Below are 21,144 nucleotides of genomic sequence, written 5' to 3' on the forward strand. Positions count from 1 at the left end.
TTAAACAATACTTAAGCAAGCGATATAGTTTAACATAGCCGAATAACCAAATAAACAGAATACCGAATAAATAATGTAGGAGAAACTAAATAACCAAATAATTAAGAAGACCATAAAAACTATCAATTTAAATACACACAATATAATAGTAAGTAATTTAGGTAGTACTGAAAAATAAACAGGGAATCAGGACAAATATAAATTAACCAGTTCCGACTCCATTAGTGATCTGTAATTATTTTTAGGATTTTTTTAATTTTACGAAACACAAAATTATTCATCATTAATTCTCAATTTACTGTAACAGAGAATAAGGTGAGAGATCTTTACCTGAATCGGTGTTTTAAAATGTTGTACTATTTACTACACCTCTTAATGGGTCACGAGTTTTCTGAATTTTTTATGTAAAAATTAAAATACTCGTCGTGTACCTAAAAATACTCTAAAAATCTAAAATTAGTGTTGAAAATGTTTTTCGACCAATTTTAGGGTTCTGGCATGGCGCTGGCTCCGCCGCCCACGGTGGCGATTTGCTGCAACCTGGTTAGTTTTGACCGGTTTGGCACGTATTCCTACAAAAAAATAAGTTATGGGGCCTTAGTTGGCTAAAAAATCGAGAGAGAAACTAAAACTACCGGCGATGGGGTCTCCGGGTGCGGCAGCTCTGCCAATTCTCCTTCGCGGCTGAGGTTTCTTCTTCGGCTAACTTGCACTGTAAAAGACGGTGAACATAATGATCAAAAAATTGTGTGAAATGAAAAATAGAAAGGGGCTCATTGGAAAAGTTTTAGGATTTTGGCCGCAACAGCTCCACCGAGCTTTTTTTGTGATTTCTGACTCACCTGGTGTCCTTTTTGCTCCGATATGAGACTTGAAATCGAATTTTGAGTGGGGAAGGTTTTGCCTTTTTTTACGGTTGCTGGTGGTTTTAGTGCGGCGGTAACCAGGGTCGATCTCCTTTTCTAGCGTCTGGTTCCTCTTCTCTTACAAGAACAGATGCAGCTAGGGTTAGGGTTCCTTAAAACGTGATGTTTAAATACCCATCCCGCGTCGATCTGGGCATCCGTTCGCATCGACATGGAGAAAGGAGGGTCATCCAATCGGTGCTTGTTTAGACCGATTGCGTAGTCAAATATGGACCGTTCATCGTAATTGATCTCGTCCGTCTGATTGCGCCTAAAGAAAAAAATCCATCTGAGTTGTCTGTGCGCGGGGGACGTGATCGGGACTTCAAATCGCCAAGCACGCGGTTCGCTCGCTTGGTGTCGATATTAGCGTGTTTTACTACGCGGCGTGCTCTGGTTCCCCGTGGCTGCTGATTGAGCCGTTCTACATGGCCAAATTTTTTCTTTTGCGATTTAGTCCCATATTTTCAGTTTTTCTTTTAAAAATACTCTTCATATTTAAATTTTCACTAATTTTTTTAAAATTATTTTCAACTTCGTTACTAATTCATTTTTATCAAAAAATTCAATAAAAGATAAATTAAAATAAATTGAATTTATTATTTATATAATTTATTTATCCTAAAAAAATTTCCGGACCGATCTTCGATCTCGGGTACTACATAATTAATTTTAGTCGAGAATACTTTTAACTTTTTCTATATATTGAACTAACAAAGAGTAAGGTTTGTTGATGTGAATCTTGTGAAGAGACTCAAATTTGCAAACTCACAAAAAAATATAGTGGTGGAGTTTTGAAAATCGTTGCTTTGTTTTTTTTTTTGTTTTTTTTTTGTTTTCTACATGCATATCTAAAGAGTTTTATACTCGGAATAATATACACACGGACACAAATTGATTTAATATTAAATTTGACAAATCTTGAAAGGAATCAATTGATATATACTTTATCCTCTTATGTATGTCACAGAAGTTCATTCATGTGACACCGTATGTATGCGTGCTATACTATTTCGCAGTAGACCATTATTTTTACATTGATATATCGATAAATCATGACCGACAGACCGACACACGATATATGGTGCCTAAAACGATACTACTTGCAATATTATTATAATAATGTTATATATATTTTTTTTAGTATGTTGCTTTCGTAATAACAATAGGCAGAAGAAAAATTATTACATCTTATATTTAAAATTCAGATCAAAATCTTAATAACCACGTGGGTTTACTTCCTCAAGTTTCTCAGGAGATGTTAGGAAGTAGGAGTACACTCGGAGAGAATCACGAATACCACCCACCCCCCCAACCTATTCTTTGAAAATAGTCTGTCTACGTAATACCGGGCGAGTGCATTGGTATGTTCAAATAACAAATATTGATTAATCACATAATTACAACCGTTTTGGAGATTAAGTAATTAATTAATTGTATACTTGATTTGAAGCATGCAAGATTTCTATGTAAGGCTTTTTGAGGGCACTCACTCACTCAATATATACATACACACACACACACACACACACACTATGATGAGGACTAGACTAGACTCTTATGTAGGCTGAGATTGCAGAATATAATATTCCTTAATGAACCCAATAATTGGGACAAGGCAAATTATCAACACAATTAAAATATCTTGGACGTTAATACACATTAATTAATGGAATCCACATAATTATTTCCAGAAAAGTTTGCCAAAATTTCAAATGGATGCTTAATAATAAAGTTGAACTCTTTTAGTTGTCAAACAGCAAAAGCAAAATGGTGTCATGATTTCCACACTGGCTACCTAGTAGTTTTACAGGCACAAGGTGAGAGGAGGGGTATTATTTGTGTACGGAATCAGAGTTAAAAAATAAAAATACACACATCTCCTACGTATAAAGAAAAATGTCAACCAGGTTTAATAACTTATAATTACATAAATTTAAACAAATATAGCAGGAGTATAAATTCTTTAGCAGAAAAATATCAGCCACCCCACCAAGTAAACAATAGTTGTTAATTTAAAATTAATTCATGGTTTTAATAATTTACTGTAAATGCTTAAAAATAACAATCGCAAAATTGATAAAAGAATTTTATCCAAAGCTTATTGTAATTCTGAATTTTTTTTTTATTTTTATTTTGAAACAAAAAAACAAAGAGAAAATAAAGCAAAATATAAGCTGCCATTACTGGATCCTGTTTCTTTCTTTTTCTTTCCAATAAAAATCAACCTACAAAAAAAAAAAAAAAAAAAAAAAAGAAAATCTCAATTAAGACTTGAGTTTTAAAAAACATGTAAATCTTTTTCAGAATCTACTAGGTAAGGAGCTTATATTCTATCCCCCAAATTTAAAATAAAAATTAATATAATATGAAGTAATACAATAAATCAAAATTTTCATAGATTAGCAGTTGGTCATTCTATGATTTGTCATTTCAAGATTTTATCAAGTTGGGTCACCTCCGGTCCAAATCAAGTATTTTATGTATTTAAATAATTTTTAGAACGGACAACCAAATCTAGGTAGGACTAATGTTATTTATTTTTTCAGTCAATTTCAATTCAAATTGTGTTCTTAAAAATTTAATTCGAATTAAAATTATATTAAGATTTATTTATTTCTTGTTTTTAAGTTGAGTTAATTGTAAATTATAGTATTGTATTTTTTTTTTTAATTCGAGTTCTACTTTACCAATGATCAACTCGACTATCGTCAGGTCAATTAAAGTGGTACTTCAATAGATCAGCAGTCAGTCAGTATGTTACGTAAACAAACCTTAACCTTAAAGAATCTTACCTTTGTTTAACCAAGCATTTGATCCCTTCCTTTAATTGGATCTTAACACTAAAGTATGATGAATCCTCGCACTTTGACAGGATTGCGAGAACGGACTTGGCATCTGAGTAGTCATAGTGAAATGGCTAATATCATAATCATACCCCAAAAAAAAAAAAAAAAAAAAAAAAAAAAAGTAGTCAGATTGATGATAATAATATTAAATAATAATAATAATATATTGCCTGGTCTGTCAAGCCACAATCTTGTGAAGTTCATGTGCTGAGGGACCCCACGACTTGCACACTCGACCTCCAACAACATCAAACTTAGTAGGGGCCGGACAGTCAAGCTTTCCAAATCCTATATTTTCCATATGATCTGACAACAATAGAAGTATACAAGTACGTATATACAGTTAGGTAGTGTTATCTTCAAGAGAAATATATAAAGCAAAAGAAACTGAGTGGTCTTTGTCAGCAAAGTAAATTTTCTTGATATAGCTAGCAATAACATCTCCTAAGAGCTCATTAATAAAGAAAGATATAAAGATTGTACGCTCATAAGTAGCAAGTAACAGTAGGAAAAAAAAAAAATATATATATATATATATATATATATATAAATGTACATGCTATTTGTGACCCTTAGATTTTTCCTCTCTGGTGACGTTCATCTCTAAAAAAAGATCCAAAAAGAGAATCATAAATTATTTATGAGCCAAGACAATAAAGTACTCTTTACAACAGTAGATTTTCTGATTTTATTTGACTATTATGCTGCTACCCAAAAGCTTCCTCTTTAAATTCTCTTCTCAGCCTTTCATTTCCTAGGGCTCTTCTATATCTCTCTTTTTTTAGCTTTAACCTTCACAAGACAACACACACAACAACAGACCTGCCCCTATCTCTCTTCCCTCCCTTTCTCTCCACCCTCTCTTTTCTATCTTTCTCCTTATAGAAATGGGGTCATCACCACCTTTTGGGTATCTCAAACAAAGCAACATTATATTCCTTAGGTTGTTCATGATTCTGGTCTTGAGCTCCATACTTAATAAAACCAACCTCTGCTCCCATTCAGTCGCCTCCATTAATAGCAGCATCACTTTCTCATTGCAGGCACTACATCTAGATGGCTACTTCAACTTCGATGCTCATAACATTCAATATGCAGCCAAGGACTTTGGCAACAGATATCATTTCATGCCTTTTGCCATTCTATATCCCATATCAGTCTTTGACATTTCTTCCACAATTAAGCATATTTTCCATATGGGTTCCTCCTCAAAGCTAACAGTTGCAGCCAGAGGCCATGGCCATTCACTTGAAGGCCAAGCTCAAACCCATGAAGGAATTGTTATCAACATGGAATCACTTCGAGGGATCAAGATTGTTAGTTCAGAGGAGATGCCTTACGTGGATGTATCAGGTGGTGAATTGTGGATCAGTGTCCTGCATGAGACACTTAAGCATGGACTGGCACCAAAGTCCTGGACTGATTACCTGTATCTCACCATCGGAGGCACCCTTTCACATGCTGGAATCAGCGGCCAGGCATTCAAGCATGGACCCCAAATCAATAACGTTTACCAGCTAGAGGTTGTCACAGGTATATATATAAATATATATATATATGTATTTTTATATTTTGATATGCGTAGCAAAGATGGAACACGTGTCAGTTCGATGGAAATCTATGTTTACTTGGGTAAATTCTGCATTGACTAGTTCGAATTTTTGCGAGAATACAAGTAACTTAAAGCAGAAAGAGACAATGAATGGACTCTATCATGAATTGACTAACTCGCCCTTCTGTGAGATGACAAGATATGAGATATATATATATATATATATATAAAAGCAATTGTCATTAAGTCTGATGTACAACACATGGACTCACAGGGAAAGGAGAAATAGTGAAATGTTCCGAGCAGCAGAATGCTGACCTCTTCTACGCTGTTCTTGGGGGATTGGGACAGTTTGGCATCATCACTCAGGCGAGAATCTCTCTTGAACCTGCACCACAGATGGTAATGAGCAGACTATACATGTACATATGTGTGGACTCACGCATGTGCTATAGTATATATCAGTAAACAATAATGCATCATAAGCACTGAATTTATTACCTACCTTTTTTGCAGGTCAAGTGGATTCGAGTACTTTATTCAGAATTCTCCATATTTTCCAGGGACCAAGAGTATCTAATATCATCCAAAAATTTATTAGACTATATTGAAGGTTTTGTCATTATAAACCAAACTGGCCTCCTCAATAATTGGAGATCCTCCTTCAACCCCAAAGACACCCTCCTAGCAAGCCAGTTCAATTCAAATGGAAAAATTCTGTACTGTCTAGAAATGGGTATTTATTACAGCCACGAAGAAACTAGCATCATGAACCAGGTATAAGACCTTAATTACGATTTTTATACAGTAAATTATTAAAAAAGAAGAAAAAAAAAAAAAAAACTATTTACATTAATGACAATTGATTAACCTTCATATATCAACACAACTAATAAATAACGTGATGCAGAAAACTGAGAAGCTTGTGTCACAACTGAGTTACATTCCATCAACACTGTTCTTATCAGAAGTGACTTATCTAGACTTCTTGAACCGAGTTCACATATCTGAGATGAAACTTAGAGCAAAAGGATTGTGGGAGGTTCAACATCCATGGCTCAACCTTCTGGTACCAAAAAGCAAGATTTTCGAGTTTGCCAAAGAAGTCTTTGGCAATATTCTGAAAAACAACAACAATGGCCCTATACTAATCTATCCAGTAAACAAGTCTAAGTATGTATATATAAACTTGATGATCAATTATTTTTCATATTCCGGCAGATTCCTGGCCCAGAAATACTAACGAACTCTTCATGTTGCAGGTGGCTAACAAACAGAACATCTCTAGTTACTCCTGGTGAAGATGTGTTCTTCTTGGTAGCATTCCTCTCCTCTGCATTGCCATCATCAACAGGATCAAACGGGTTAGAAGCTATTACAATCCAAAATCAAAGAATTCTTGATTTCTGTACTAAGGCACATCTGGGTGTTAAGCAGTATTTGCCTTACTACAGCAGTCAAGAAGAGTGGAAAACTCACTTTGGAAATCAGTGGCATACTTTTGTCCAGAGAAAATCTGCTTATGACCCTTTAGCAATCCTGGCTCCTGGGCAGAGAATCTTCCAAAAGTCAATACCATTTTCTCCCAGTTAGTTTCTCATCCAAGCCACACGTTAATAAAAAGGGCCCCTAGAGTCGTGTTCAGCCACTGAGCGGTCTATGCCTAAAACTGTAGATCACTGATAATAAACATCATACATTATTAGGTCTTCTTGACAACCATTAGCCAATTCAGGAAAAAATTGGCCTACTTCACAATTTTGTTCCACTTATACCAGAGAATATATAAGTAGCGTTGAAATATGAAATCAGAGAATTAATTGACTGAAGGAGGACTTCCTATTATCTTAAAGTCAGAAAACAATGCTTGATGTTCCTCAATATAACATACGTTTGTTGTACAGTGATCCAACTACTAAAATACCATTATATTATTACTCTGCAGAAAAAACCAAGTCATCATAACATATTTTGTTGTGCAGGGACTAGAGAACCAGACCACCATAATTTCTATCATAATTCTACAAAATAAACCATAGTCACCAAATTTTTTTCTGACATATTCTAACAAAACCTAAATTACATAATAGAACTTCTACTGAATAGAACAATATCATCTCTAATTTTAAATTTTATCATACAACAGTAGTTAACAATAAATACAATACAAATTACAATAGTACGACAGTCAAGCAAATCATCATAATTTTCCCCATCTTATGGTGCAATCTTAAGATCAAACCAAGTTACTGTAACTTGTAGTTCATTAATTTTAGATTCTCAAAGCACAAATTAAAAATTGAGTGGACATAAACACAAATCTTAAAAATATTTTTAATATAACCTGCAGTAATGAGAATCAGAATCTTTGTAGGTAATCAGGTTACCTTAGAATCAACATATTATACTATTACCTATCAAAAATATAAAACTACAGAACAATGCTTCCACTGCAAAAACAGAACAGGAAGTGTGGAAGTTGCCCGTAACTTCATGACAAAGCACCTTCTAGCGATGGGGTGATACCAGATAGTTTGAGTTCAAAGACAACAATCCACCATGGAAACAAGCTCTACCCTCCACATAGTCTGGAGGGGAGAACCTAGTGGTACATATATGATTTGACCAGAAACAAGTTTTTCCATTTGATACCATTTTTCGTGAGTCACTACCACAATGTGCAGAGGCTAGAAGCATTTTCTGAACTCTGCTTAGCTTTTCTCTTGCTTGTCCAAATGTCATTATGAACTGATGTTGGTATTAGTTACTATCAATCCAAAGTGACTGGGGAAACCTCATTACATTCTCCATATTTTTTAAAATACAATAAACTATAGTATCTGCAAACATGGGTTCCTATTCAACAAAAGATTACGGGAAAAGAAAGTAGAAGCTTTGGTTAGCAAATACCCTAAACCACACCTATAATAGCTTGTCACAAAATTTAAGTGGACTAGCTATTGATTTTTATGATAAAAATATCGGGTTGTCACATTCAGCTCCATCCAGGATAAAGAGTAAGTATCTAGGAGATGTGATAGTATTGGTTTTATAATTGTAATTCAAGCAAAGCGTTTCAAGGTATACTTGGTGGACTTTTATATTTGCTTTAAAATAATCAAATAGTCACTTTCTCAAACTGTCTATCACTGTTTCAACAGTTTTTTTAATTCAAAACTCCTAAGCCTTTTAGCCTACTAGCATCGCCCCTTCTCCACCATAAGTGTATGGTAGGAGCAGTCAGATTCTTATTCTTGTCATATCTGCCCAACCCTACAAATAAAGGAAATTTTAGATTATTAACGTGGAAATCTATAATTGCTTGAAACTCTTTCATTGTTTATTGATATATTTTGTGAGGAAAAAGTCTATGCCTTAGAAAAGAATAGAGGCACTACGCACCATGCTTTCATTTTCTAGACATGGTTAAAATAATGTTAAGGGCTGATTGTAACTTTCACTTGTAATTTTAGGTTGTTCCACATACCAATTGTTTTGTTATAAATCCCAAAATTAACACAAATGTCCAACTAGTCCAAAAAGAGAATTGAAATATTTCTAATAGTTTGAGAACCTGGTAGCAAAGAAAGATAAGTTCTGATAGTTTGAAAACCTGGTTATGAGGGAGAAAGAAAAAAGAGTTCTACACCTAATTTGTAACAAGAGGATTAGTGTTATCTCATATTAACAAACTACAAGCATTAAAACACTCCAAGGAGGTTTCTACCATAAAGAAAAGAGCTAGAGAGGATCAGAAGCATTTTAAGGTTCCCTAAATTCTCAATACCTAGAATAGGGTGTCAACAAAAAATATTCAGGGTGTGGAACCAATAATATCTATTCTTCTCAGATAGGAGGCGCTATCGAAATTATCGTATTTTCTTGCCTCCAAATAACCCAAAAGATAGAGATTTGACATAGAATAAAAAGTGTTTCCTAGACTTACATGCTCCAATTTCCAACCAAGCCTTTAGTCAATCTCCACCAAACCCAAAAGTGAAGTAAGATAAATTAAGGAAACCTAGAAAGAATTCCAGTACCTCCTAACCTCCAAAACCATAGAAAAAGATGGTTAGGGGATTCATACTCAAACCAGATTAAATAATGAGCTTTGCTCTCTTTCTCAAGTTATCCATGGTACCAATTCTTCCCTGTGGCACTTCACAACAACTATACTGCTGAGACTAAAAATGAAGTTAACCCTAATTTAACAAAATAGGTGGTTAACGTAGACTGCTCTATATGAGTGCTCCCATTAGAAAGAGAAACAACAAACTCTTATGTAATATCCGGACTCCAAAAATAAAAAGATATGTAAATAAATAAATTAAATTAGAATTTAGGGTCTAAATAAAAAAAAAATTAATAATTTTTAATAATTTTAAGGACGTAAATAAAAATAGGCAAGAAAAATGATGTAAAAACATAATTAAATAGAAATGGAAGGGGGTAAAAAGAAATAAGGAGATGGACGGTCCTAATCAAACTGTCCGAGGGATCCAACGGCTGGAATTCTATTTAGTTTGAGTGGCCCATATTGAATTTTGCAAGTTGGACCAAGGAGACGGGTATTTAAGGAAACAATTAGGGTTTCTTTCTTCATTCAGAAAAGAGGAGCCGAAAATGAGAGAGAGAATGAGAGGAGCCGATCAAGTGAGAGAGGAGGAGAGGAGCCGATTGGGTGAGAAAGGAGGTCGAGATTGAGGAAGATTAGGGCCGAAAAGGAGAAGGGAACGCCACACGAGGGAGAGACAAGCAAGGAAACGTGGCCGAAGAAGAGAAGAGGAGGTATCGCAAAGGTGAAAAGCCGAAATGAAGGGAAGGAAAGGGAATCGCAGCCGAGAAACACTATATCGACAGTGAAATCCAAAGCCGAGTTGCACGCGACACCAATGTATGAAAAATTTGTAAGTTTCGTCCTTTCCATCTCTATTTTTCAAGAATCCCTTTTCCTATTTCACACTAACCAACATGTATGTGTGAAATCCATCATCAAAACTTCGAAGCAAGCTAGGAGTGTTCGAGGGGAACCAAAAAGACCATCATCGGAGTCAAACCTGAGGCTGTTCGAATTTTCGGAGCACCGCACCCAAGCCAAGTGTGTTCCTTTTCCTCTTTCGGTGTCTGTTTTTGACGAAATGGGTATTCATGCGTGTGTGTGCATAGTTTCGAGAGCTAGAGCACTTGCCTCGCCATAATGAGTGTGAGAGTCTGCTCAGGAAGACCAGAAATCATCTCTGGTGATGTGAATCAAGTGAAATTGTTGGCCTTCACAGCACCAAACTGAATCAGGTGACCTTTCGTTTCCTTTTTCGTTGTGGAGTTTTGGGTGATGTCGAATGCTAATACGTATGTATCTGTATACGTATAGGTTTTAGAAAATAAATCGCCACACCTACACAGGAAGCTGAAGTGGTGGTTCGCAAAATATCGAAGAACGAACTTGTTGTGGTAATTACTTAAAACGGCCACTGTTAGTAGTTTTCTAAGGGTTTAATTCATTTTCATCAATTAAATCTAATTATACTTATGTATGGTGATTTTAGGTCACTAATCAAGTGGAGTACAATCCATTAAGGGACTTTGGTGAGTATTTCCTTATTCCAGACCTGAGTTAGGATTTTAAGTGTTTATACATGGGTATTCTTAAAATTGTGTGTGTTTTAATATAGAACAGATACTGACCTGATTTTTTGATAAAGTATAGAACACAGAGCAATAATGAGTAAACCCTAACTTGTTGGAAATTATCAGGAGATGAAAAACCAGAGAAAAATCAAGGATTGATGAATGTTTGAAATTATGAAAAGAAATAAAATTATAATTGAAAAAGAACTCACCAACAAAGTGAAAGGTTGAGAAAAATAAAATAATGTAAGAAACCAAATAAAAGTAAATATGAATTAATTATGATTACGAAATAAATGAAGTTAAATAATACTTAAAAAAAATAGAAAAAGAGAAGTGAAACAAGAAATTGGAAAAGGAGGTGATGTGAGTGAATAGTATATGGACCCTAAAGACTTTCTCGTTTAGTCTGAATCGATGAGGGGAGTATGTGTGTGTGGCTGAAGTTTAGCGGACATGGTGAACCTGCACATGGAGAGAGTTTAAAACCTAATTTAGACGTGAATAGGTATTTATGAGTTTGAGCTACCTAACAAACGTAACTGTTGTGACCAATGTAGATTTTGTGTATGTGTTATTCATGCAATTGGAGAATTTATTTTGCCTCTCTTCGATGATGACATAAATGATATCACACGATGAAACCTTAGAGATAACCTTCCGAATATATATATATATTCTTTCAAGTGTATGTAGTTATATTTCGAGGTTATCAATGATATTCAAGTGTAATTGAAAATTTTAATTTGAAAAATATAAAATTAGAATATTCGAAACAATTGTATTTAATAAACAAATTCTGGTTTAGAAAATGGTAAAAATTATAAATAAATTTTTGCATTGAAAAACATTACTTCTGCATTTACCCCATATTGTGTGTTTTGCATGAGATCTTATTTGGGTTTGGAAAAACGGAAATACTTATTGAGTTTGTGAAACTCATTAAATTTCACCCTGATATTTTTCAGATGAAAAATAAGAGCTAAAATCGCGATCAGACAAGTAGAACTTGTGAAAGTGTTCATGTTCAGTATATTTTTTTCATATTCTAGAAATTTTCGTTTTGTTTTATTGATTTCTAAATTTGGATCTCATGTTCTGTATATATAACTACTGTATATATCACATGAAATATTAGGTTTTATGTTAATTTTTGAGCTATGCATATACATATTTTGTGGGCCCATTGTATGAAAATGACATGAGTAGGAATTGCGCCTCATTTTTGAGTTTTGGGGCATGAAAAGTGGTATCTAAGCCCACATTCCTAAAATCATCCCATGTGCATGAGATTTTAGAGTTTAAATGTGATTTCTTACCATTTTTAGAATGTTGAAGAGTAGAAAACATTATATTGAAATATTCTAATCCATTCTTTTCTGGATGTAGGGTTGTAAAATGAGACATTGACGACCTCCACCGGGGCAACATCCCAATTATATGTCCTTTCAAAAAAAATATTGATCGGTTGTACCACATGGTAGAAGAGCTTGTCAATCAGCCTAGGGAAGGGATACTTGGTCCTCCCACAGTACCGACTCCACATAATCTAGAACCACCCGTTACGGATCCAGATTGTCGAAGGAGGTTTATGAGACTTAATCCTCCTACTTTCGCTACAAAAAATTTTATTAAAGCTGAAGGATGGTTAAAGGCAGTTGAAAAGACATCCCGAGTTTTGGGGGTGACTACTGAGCAGAAAATGATTCTTGTTACATATCTACTTGTAGGCGAAGCTGACCGTTGGTGGAAGTTCAGGCAGACCACTTTACCCCCTCTCATCACCTGGGAATGGTTTCTGGGGGCGTTCAACGCTGAATATTTTTCTTCACAACTTCAACATCATAAGGAGTTGGAATTTATGCAGCTAACTCAAGGAAACTTGTTAGTAGATGAGTATCCTTGGAGGTTTACTAAATTGACTCGTTTTGCTCTAACAATCATGACTGATGAAGGATAAAGGGCAAGGAAGTTCCAGTGGGGGCTACACCTAGAAATTTAGGATTCTCTTGCAGTTTTAGAACTGAGTACTTATGATGAAGTCTTGGCAAAAACAAAGATAGTGAAAAACGGACTTAGGGGTTCATCCTCTAGAGCAGGCAGTTCTAAACCTTCTGTACCATTGAGAAGGCCGACTCCAATATTTGATTCACGAGATAAAAGACCTAGAATGACAATAGAAATATCTCCTAGACCACAATCAACACCTGGGAAGGCGTCAACCTGCCATACTTGCAGGAAGAATCATGGCAACCATCCATGTCATCATGTCACTCGATCCTGTTTCAAATGTTGTAGCCAACAAAATCTGATTCGCAACTGCCCACTTATGAAGAAACAGACGGAAGCTCCAAAGCGGGGACGAGTGTATACTCTTACTGCATCATATGCTGAAGAGAATCCAGATGTTGTCCAAGGTATGTATCTTGTCTCTAAAAACTTAGCTAGGGTGTTAATAGACCCTAGTTCCACACACTCATTCATGTCACACACTTTTGCATCACGATTGGATGTTATACCTATGTACTTGAAGAATATTTTAATGATATCCACACCAGGTGCAAATGTATTACTTTATGATGTTATATATAAAAATTGAACAATAAAGATAGCTATGAGAGGAGTAAAGATAGATGTAATACTTTTAAATGTAGGAGATTTTAATATAATTATAGGAATGGATTGGCTAGCAGCTTACTATGCGACTCTAAACTGTCATAATAAGAAGGTTGTATTTAATATTCCTAATGAAGAAACTTTTACTTTGTAATAGAATTGTGTTATTAATAGTATATTATTATTTAAGTTATAGAATTTATTAGACCTAATGTATGGAGGTTGATATGGTAGGTAATAAAAACAAAGAGATTGGTTTTTATGATGTCTTGGTAGTTCGAAAATATCTGGATGTATTTCCTGACGAACTTCTAGGGTTACCCCAGATCGTGAAATAGAATTTTCTATTGACCTATAACCAGACACTCAACTTATCTCTGTTGTTACTTACAGACTAGTAAGAACTAAAATGGAAGAGTTAAAAAAACAATTAACAGAACTCTGAGGAAAATGATTTATTCACCCTAGTGTCTCTCCTTAAGGCGCTACTGTGACATTCGCCAAGAAGAAAGATGGAACCAAATGAATATGCATTGATTATAGAGAACTCAATCGAGTCACCATCAAGAACAAATATCCTTTACCTAAGATTGATGATTTTTTTTTATCAATTACAAGGGGCTCAAGTATTTTCCAAAATTGATTTACGATCTAGTTACCATCAAATAAAAATTAAACATGAAGATATTCCAAAGACCAATTTTAAAACCAAATATGGCCATTATGTGTAACACTCTAATTTTTTAATTTAAGGTTTAATTATAAATGTAAATTCTTAATTTTTCAATTTTTAAATTTTAATTTAGAGTAAAAATGTAGAATTTATGGAGGATTAAATTGAAAATAATTTTGGGAAAAATGGGTGAAAATTTGAGTTTTGAAGTATTTTTGAAAGAAAAATCGAAAGACATGGGTCAAAATATAATTTAGAGAAGTTTCGTCACATCAGACGCCTGGTCAACAGGCTCGGCGAATCAGGATGCGTCGCGTGGTAGCAGAAGCTGACGCGGTACCACGCGGGCGATCTGCGTGCCCGCGATCGAATGACCCAGATCCGTTCCTGCGCACATGGACGGCCCAGATGCGTTCCCTTCCCAAACACAATCAGACGGTCAGATTTGGACGCGATCGGATGGTTCAGAGTAGATCACGATGGATAGCCCATATTGGATTGCGATAAACGATCCAGATTCACTCTCTATTTAATTGCGATCGGACAGTCTAGATCAAACGCGAAGGACGGCCTAGATCAAAAGCAGACGGATATAAATAACCCCCATCCACACCAAACCCTAACCCTAGCCTCCAGACCCCCTCGCCGGAGAAGAAGACCTGGCTATCGGAAGGACACCGCCGCCACCCTCCGCCGCACCAGAGCTTTTGTCGACCGCCAAAAAAGGTAAAAATTTCTTCTTTTGCTCGAAATTTAATTTTAAGCACACTCATGACTAAATCGGAGCAAAAGGACCCGCCAATTGGCCGAAAAACGCCGGCGAAGCTCGGTGGTGCTGCCGCGAAGAATTTCACAAAACGCCTCCGATGAGGCCCTTCCCGATTCCCATTCTATGTAATTTTTATACTGTTATGATCACCGTGTCCTTCTCTACAGGTTGACTGGAGCAAAACACCCAACTGCAACGTGAGCCGGAGGAGCCACCGCACCGGAGAGCCCCCCCGCCGGTGAGTTTCAGTTTTTTGTATTTTTCGGCCAACCGAGGCCCTTTAACGTATTTTCTCACAGGAATTGATGCCGAATCAACCGAAATCGGCCGAAAACAGCTAACTCGAGGCGGACTGCCTCCGTGGGCGGCGGCACCGTTACCAAAGCACAGCAGAGCTGCTGTGCTGGAATTCCTAAATTGGCCAAGTGGGCCCCGAGACTAATTTTGGATTTGTTTGGAATATTTGTAGGTACTATTAGCACGTTTTAATTCCCGAAAAAAAATTCAGAGAACCCGCAAATCGCCCGTAAGCGCAGTCGAACATCTTAATTTTTCGGATATCAAATCGGGTAAGAATCTCTCACCCTATTCCCTATCATAGAATTGAAGTGTAAATAAATAATAACACAAGATTTTGTATGAATTTAAAATATGTGCATAATTAATTACGGATTGTTAATGGAACTAGAACAAAAAATTATCTACTATTGTTTGTTGATTATTTTTACAATTTATATGCATGATGGTATCTTATTAATTGGAAAAAATAAAGGTTAAACGGTAAAAATTATGTGATGAAATGAATAGATGAAACGGCGGCCTTACTGGATATCCTGGGAGATGGTGGACGGACCAGGTACATAAGAAATCCTACCGTGAATATTGTCTCATACTGAACGGGGTAGGAAGACTTGATAATTTGGCGCTCATACCGGATGGAGTATGAGGACGACCCATAATTGAGAATGTTAAATGAAAAAGTTCACATGTAGCGGAGATATCCCTATGAACTCCCATGGATACCAGCAGGCTGACAAAAAGAGTGATAGTTAATGTTTGATTTATTGATGATGGATATAGATTTATAATATGTGCTATGATTGCTGATTATACATGAAATCATAATTTGTATAATATTATTATCTGTATAGATTGTTTTTATGAATTTAACTACGATAAGTGAACGGTAAATGGTTTTATTTTTAATATGTATTGGTTTAAATTTAGTACTCCATTACTATTTTTGATTTTTTACCAATCTTTATTTATGTGTCGGTGATATAGTGTAATGTCCTTACTGGGCTAGTATATCTCATCCCTTATTTAACCATTACAGATCAAGAGGACCAGGTTCCAAAGCCCGATCCGCAAGAGGATTGCGAGAAGATGCTAGATTTTTTTATTTGTTGTTTATTTCCTTATTCTTATATTTCTTTCAAAATGGTGAATTTTGTAATACTGTTTGGTATTTTAAGTTATTTGTGTAAGGAATGTAAACCCTGAACATTTATTACGCTTCCGCACTTTAATTATCTTTTATTTCTTTTAGATATTTTCGGGGTCATTACATTGTGAGTTCTTAATCTTAATTCTTGGGTTGACAAATGCCTCGGCGGTATTTATAAATATGATGAATCGAATATTTGAGCCCTGACTAAATCAGTTCGTTATTGTATTTATTGATAATATAGTAATTTATTCAAAAAGTCGAGAAGAACATGCAGAACATTTGAGACATGTTCTGAAAACCCTTAGGAGGGAGAAGTTATATGCAAAATGGAGTAAATGTACATTCTGCCTCGAACAGATTGTCTTTTCAGGGCACATGGTTTCTAAGGATGGAGTATCTATGGATCCGGCAAAGATTGAGCCTATTATGGGATTGGAACATCCCACCACTGTGAAAGGTGTCCATAAATTTCTGTATATGGTTGGGTATTACTGCCGATTCGTAAAGGGATTTTCTAATATTGCAACCCCTCTTACCCGACTTACTAAGACAGATACTACTTTTGAATGGACTACAAACTGTGAGAATAGTTTCAGAGAACTTAAAAATCGACTTATGATAGCTCCAGTATTAACACTACCAAGTGGATCAGGATATGCAGTGTACACTGACGCATCAGGTCAGGGTTTAGGATGTGTTTTAATGCAACATCGTAAAGTAATCGCATATGCATCAAGAAAATTGAAGAACCATGAACGAAATTACCCAACTCATAACTTGAAATTAGCTGCAATTGTATATGCTCTTAAGATCTGGTGTCATTATCTATATGGAGAGATGTTTGAGATTTATATTGACCACAAGAGTCTTAAATATCTTTTTACGTAGAGAAATTTGAACATGTGCCAATGTAGATGGATTGATCTTCTTAAAAACTACGATTGCAAGACATCCTACCATCCAGGTGGTGGTTGATGCACTGAGTCACAGGACCTCTGATATGATTGCAAAACTAATAGCTTCTGAATGGAAAACTCTAAAAAATTTACAAGAATTACAATAGGGTGTTAAAAAAATGAGGAATGTATATAGCCAACTTGAAAATCGAGTCAATATTGATTTAGAAAGTTAAAAATGCTCAAGAAACTAACTCTACTTTAGGGACCTTGAGGAAAGAAACAAAACAAGGTTCAAGAACTGTCTTCAGAGTTCATGATAATGGATTGCTTCGATTCAGAGGAAAACTGTGCATTCCTTATGACCTGAACTTGAAGAGACTGTGCATTCTTGATGACCCAAACTTGAAGAGACTCATTTTAGAGGAAACACATAATTCTAGTTTTACCATACACCCAGGCATCACCAAGATGTATCAGAATTTGCGACCTCGATATTGGTGGAATTGAATAAAGAAAAACATCTTTGAATTTGTTACTAAATGTCTCACCTGTCAGAAGATCAAGACTGAACATCAAAAGCTGGGAGGATTACTCTGACCCATACCAATTCCAGAATGGAAGTGGAAACATATCACTATGAACTCTGTGATGGGTTTGCCTAGAACTAAATTGAACTATGATACTATTTGGGTGATAGTGGACACATTAACGAAATCAGCCCATTTTGTGCGAATAAAAGCTACAGACCTTTTAGACAAACTTGTCAGGCTATATATTAAGGAAGTGATTAGACTTCATAACATTCCAGTGTCAGCAATTTTATATCGGGATGCTCGTTTTACCACTAAATTGTGAATGAGTCTTCAACAGACTCTAAACACCACATTATCTTTCAGTACGACTTTTCACCCACAAATAGATAGTCAAACGTAAAGAACCATCCAAACATTAAAAAACATGCTTAGGGCTTGTGTATTAGAGATGGGAGGAAATTGGGACGACCATCTACCACTAATCAAATTTGTCTATAATAACAGTTATCAGTCTAATATTAGTACAAATCCGTATGAAATATTTTATGGCAGACCTTGCAGATCTTCTATATGTTGAGAAGAGATTGGAGATAAAAAATTAATTGGACTAGAATTAGTCAAATAAACTACATCAAAGATTGTTCTAATTAAGAAAAATCTTCAAACCGCTTAGAGTAGACAGAAAAGTTACGCAGACAACTGTAGAATGGGCTTGGAATTTAAGACAGGGAACCATGTGTTCTTAAAAGTATCAATAATGAAGAGCATTATGAGCATGCGGAAAGAAAGGCAAATGAGTCATCGCTTCATTGGACCGTTTGAAATACTCGAAAGAATTGAGACTACTGTTTACCAACTGGCATTGCCACCGGAGTTAGCTAATATCCATGATGTCTTTCATGTATCCATGCTACGCAAGTACCACCCTAATCCATCTCATGTATTTCAATATGAAGATATTCCTATTGAGAAAGACATGTCCTATTAAGAGGTACCCATAGGCATATTGGATAGACAAGAGCGAGTATTAAGGAATAAGACTATTCTGATGCTCAAAGTACTCTGACAACATCATTCACCAGCAGAGGCTACTTGCAAAACTGAGGACTCGATACGAGCTCAATATCTTTACTTTAAGGTGTATCAAATTTGAATGACCAAATTTTGTTAAGGAATGGAGAATTATAATATCCGAACTCCAAAAACAAAAGAATATGTAAATAAATAAATTAAATTAGGATTTACGGTTTAGGATTTAAATGAAAGAAATTTTAATAATTAATGGGTTTTTATTAATTTTAAAGATCTAAATGAAACAGGTAAAAAAAAGGGATAAAAGCATAATTAAATGAAAATTGAATGAGGCAAAAAGAAATCAGAAGATAGATGGTCCTGATCGAACCGTCTGAGGGATCCAATGGTTAGAATTCTATTTAGTTTAAGCGGCCCAGATTGAACCTTGCAAGATCCAATGACCAAGGAGACGTGTATTTAAGGAAACAATTAGGGTTTCCTTCTTTATTCAAAAAAGAGGAGCCAAAAATGAGAAAGAGAAGGAGAGGAGCCGATCGGGTGAGAGAGGAGGTCGAGATTGAGGAAGATTCGGGCCGAGAATGAGAAGGGAACGTCACACAAGGGAGAGACGAGCAAGGAAACGTGGCCGAAGAAGAGAAGACGAGGTATTGCAGAGGTAGAAAGCTGAAAGGAAGGGAAGGAAAGGGAATCGGGCTGAGAAACACCGTGTCGACTGCAGAATCCGAAGCCGAGTTGCATGCGATGCCAGTATACGAAAAATTTTTAAGTTTCTTCATTTCCATCTTTATTTTTCGAGAATCCAATTTTCTATTTCATACTACCCGGCATGTAGATGTGAAATCCATCATCCAAACTTTGAAGCAAGCAAGGAGTATTCGCAGGGAACCAAAAAGACCATCATCGGAGTCGAATCCGAGGCTGTTTGGGTTTTCGGAGCACCGTACCCTAGCCAAGTGCGTTCATTTTCCTCTTTCGGTGTCTATTTTTGACGAGATGGGTATTCATGTATGTGTGTGTGCGCAAGTTCGGGAGGTAAAGCGTTCGCCTCGCCATAGTGAGTGTGAGAGTCCTCTCAGGAAGACCGGAAATTATCTCCGGTGGTGTGAATCAGAAATAAATAAAACTGTTGGCCTTCATAGCACCAAACCAAATCAAGTGACCTTTCGTTTCCTTTTTCGTTATGGAGTTTTGGGTGATGTCAGATGCTAATACGTATGTATCTGTATACATATAAGTATAGGTTTTAGAAAGTAAATCGCCATACCTATGCAGGAAGCTGAAATGGTGGTTCGTCGAATACTGAAACGGCATTCGTTGTGGTAATTACCTGAAACGGCATTCGTTGTGGTAATTACCTGAAACGGCCACTATTAGTAGTTTTCCTAGGGTTTAATTTATTTTCACCACTTAAATCTGATTATACTTATGTATGGTGAGTTTAGATTGCTGATCAAGTGGAGTACAATCTGTTGAGGGACTTTAGTGAGTATTTCCTTATTCCAAACATGGATTGGGATTTTAAAGATTTATGCATAGGTATTCTTAAAATTGTGTGTGTTTTAATATAGAACAGATATTGACCTGACTTTTTGATGAAGAACAAAACATGGACGTATGACGAGTGAACTCTAACTTGTTGGAAATTATGAGGAAATGGAAAACCTGATAAAAATGAAGAACTGATGAATGTTTGAAATTGTGAAAAGAAATAAAATTATAATTGAAAAAAAAAACCACCAACAAAGCGAAAGGTTGAAAAAAAAAATAACATAAGAAATTAAATAAAAGTAAAGATGAATTAATTATGGTTGCGAAACAAATAAACTTAAATAATACTTAAAAGAAAAATAAAAAAAATGGGAGTGAATAAGAAATTGGAAAAGAAGATGATGCGAGTGAATAGTGCATGGATACTGAAGACTTTCTTGTTTAGTCTGAACCGAAGAGGGGTGCATGTGTGTGTGGTTGAAATTCAGCGGGGATGGTGAACCTGCATATGGATAGAGTTTGAAACCTAATCCAGACATGAATAGGTGTTTGTAAGTGTGGGTCACTTAGCAAACGTAACTGTTGTGGCCAATGTGAAATTTTGTGTGTGTGCTATCCATGCGGGAGGATCCATTTCACCTCTCCTTGATGACGATATAAAAGACATCGCGAGATGAAACTTTAGAGATGATCTTTCGAGTCGAATATAATATATATATATATATATTCTTTCGAGTGTATATAGTT

General features: G+C 35.6%; 1 protein-coding gene across 1 annotated transcript; it reads left to right on the plus strand.

The window, feature by feature from the left end:
- The first annotated feature begins 4,347 nt into the window (after positions 1-4,347).
- On the plus strand, positions 4,348-7,151 carry CKX1 (cytokinin oxidase/dehydrogenase 1). The gene is made up of 5 exons (XM_022032181.2): positions 4,348-5,287; positions 5,581-5,708; positions 5,823-6,083; positions 6,217-6,479; positions 6,569-7,151. Exons 1-5 carry the CDS (start codon positions 4,642-4,644, stop codon positions 6,897-6,899), a joined length of 1,629 nt encoding a protein of 542 aa, XP_021887873.1. The 5' UTR covers positions 4,348-4,641; the 3' UTR covers positions 6,900-7,151.
- Positions 7,152-21,144: the final 13,993 nt, after the last annotated feature.

This window comes from Carica papaya, chromosome 8 (assembly GCF_054855325.1).
Source record: "Carica papaya isolate Zhongbai chromosome 8, ASM5485532v1, whole genome shotgun sequence".
NCBI classification, from domain to species: Eukaryota; Viridiplantae; Streptophyta; class Magnoliopsida; order Brassicales; family Caricaceae; genus Carica; species Carica papaya.

Coding starts and splice junctions, on each gene's coding strand:
- CKX1 (XM_022032181.2), top strand. CDS start 4,642: ATGGGGTCATCACCACCTTTTGGGTATCTCAAACAAAGCAACATTATA. Junction 5,709..5,822: donor TTGAACCTGCACCACAGATG/GTAATGAGCAGA, acceptor CCTTTTTTGCAG/GTCAAGTGGATTCGAGTACT. Junction 6,480..6,568: donor TATCCAGTAAACAAGTCTAA/GTATGTATATAT, acceptor TTCATGTTGCAG/GTGGCTAACAAACAGAACAT.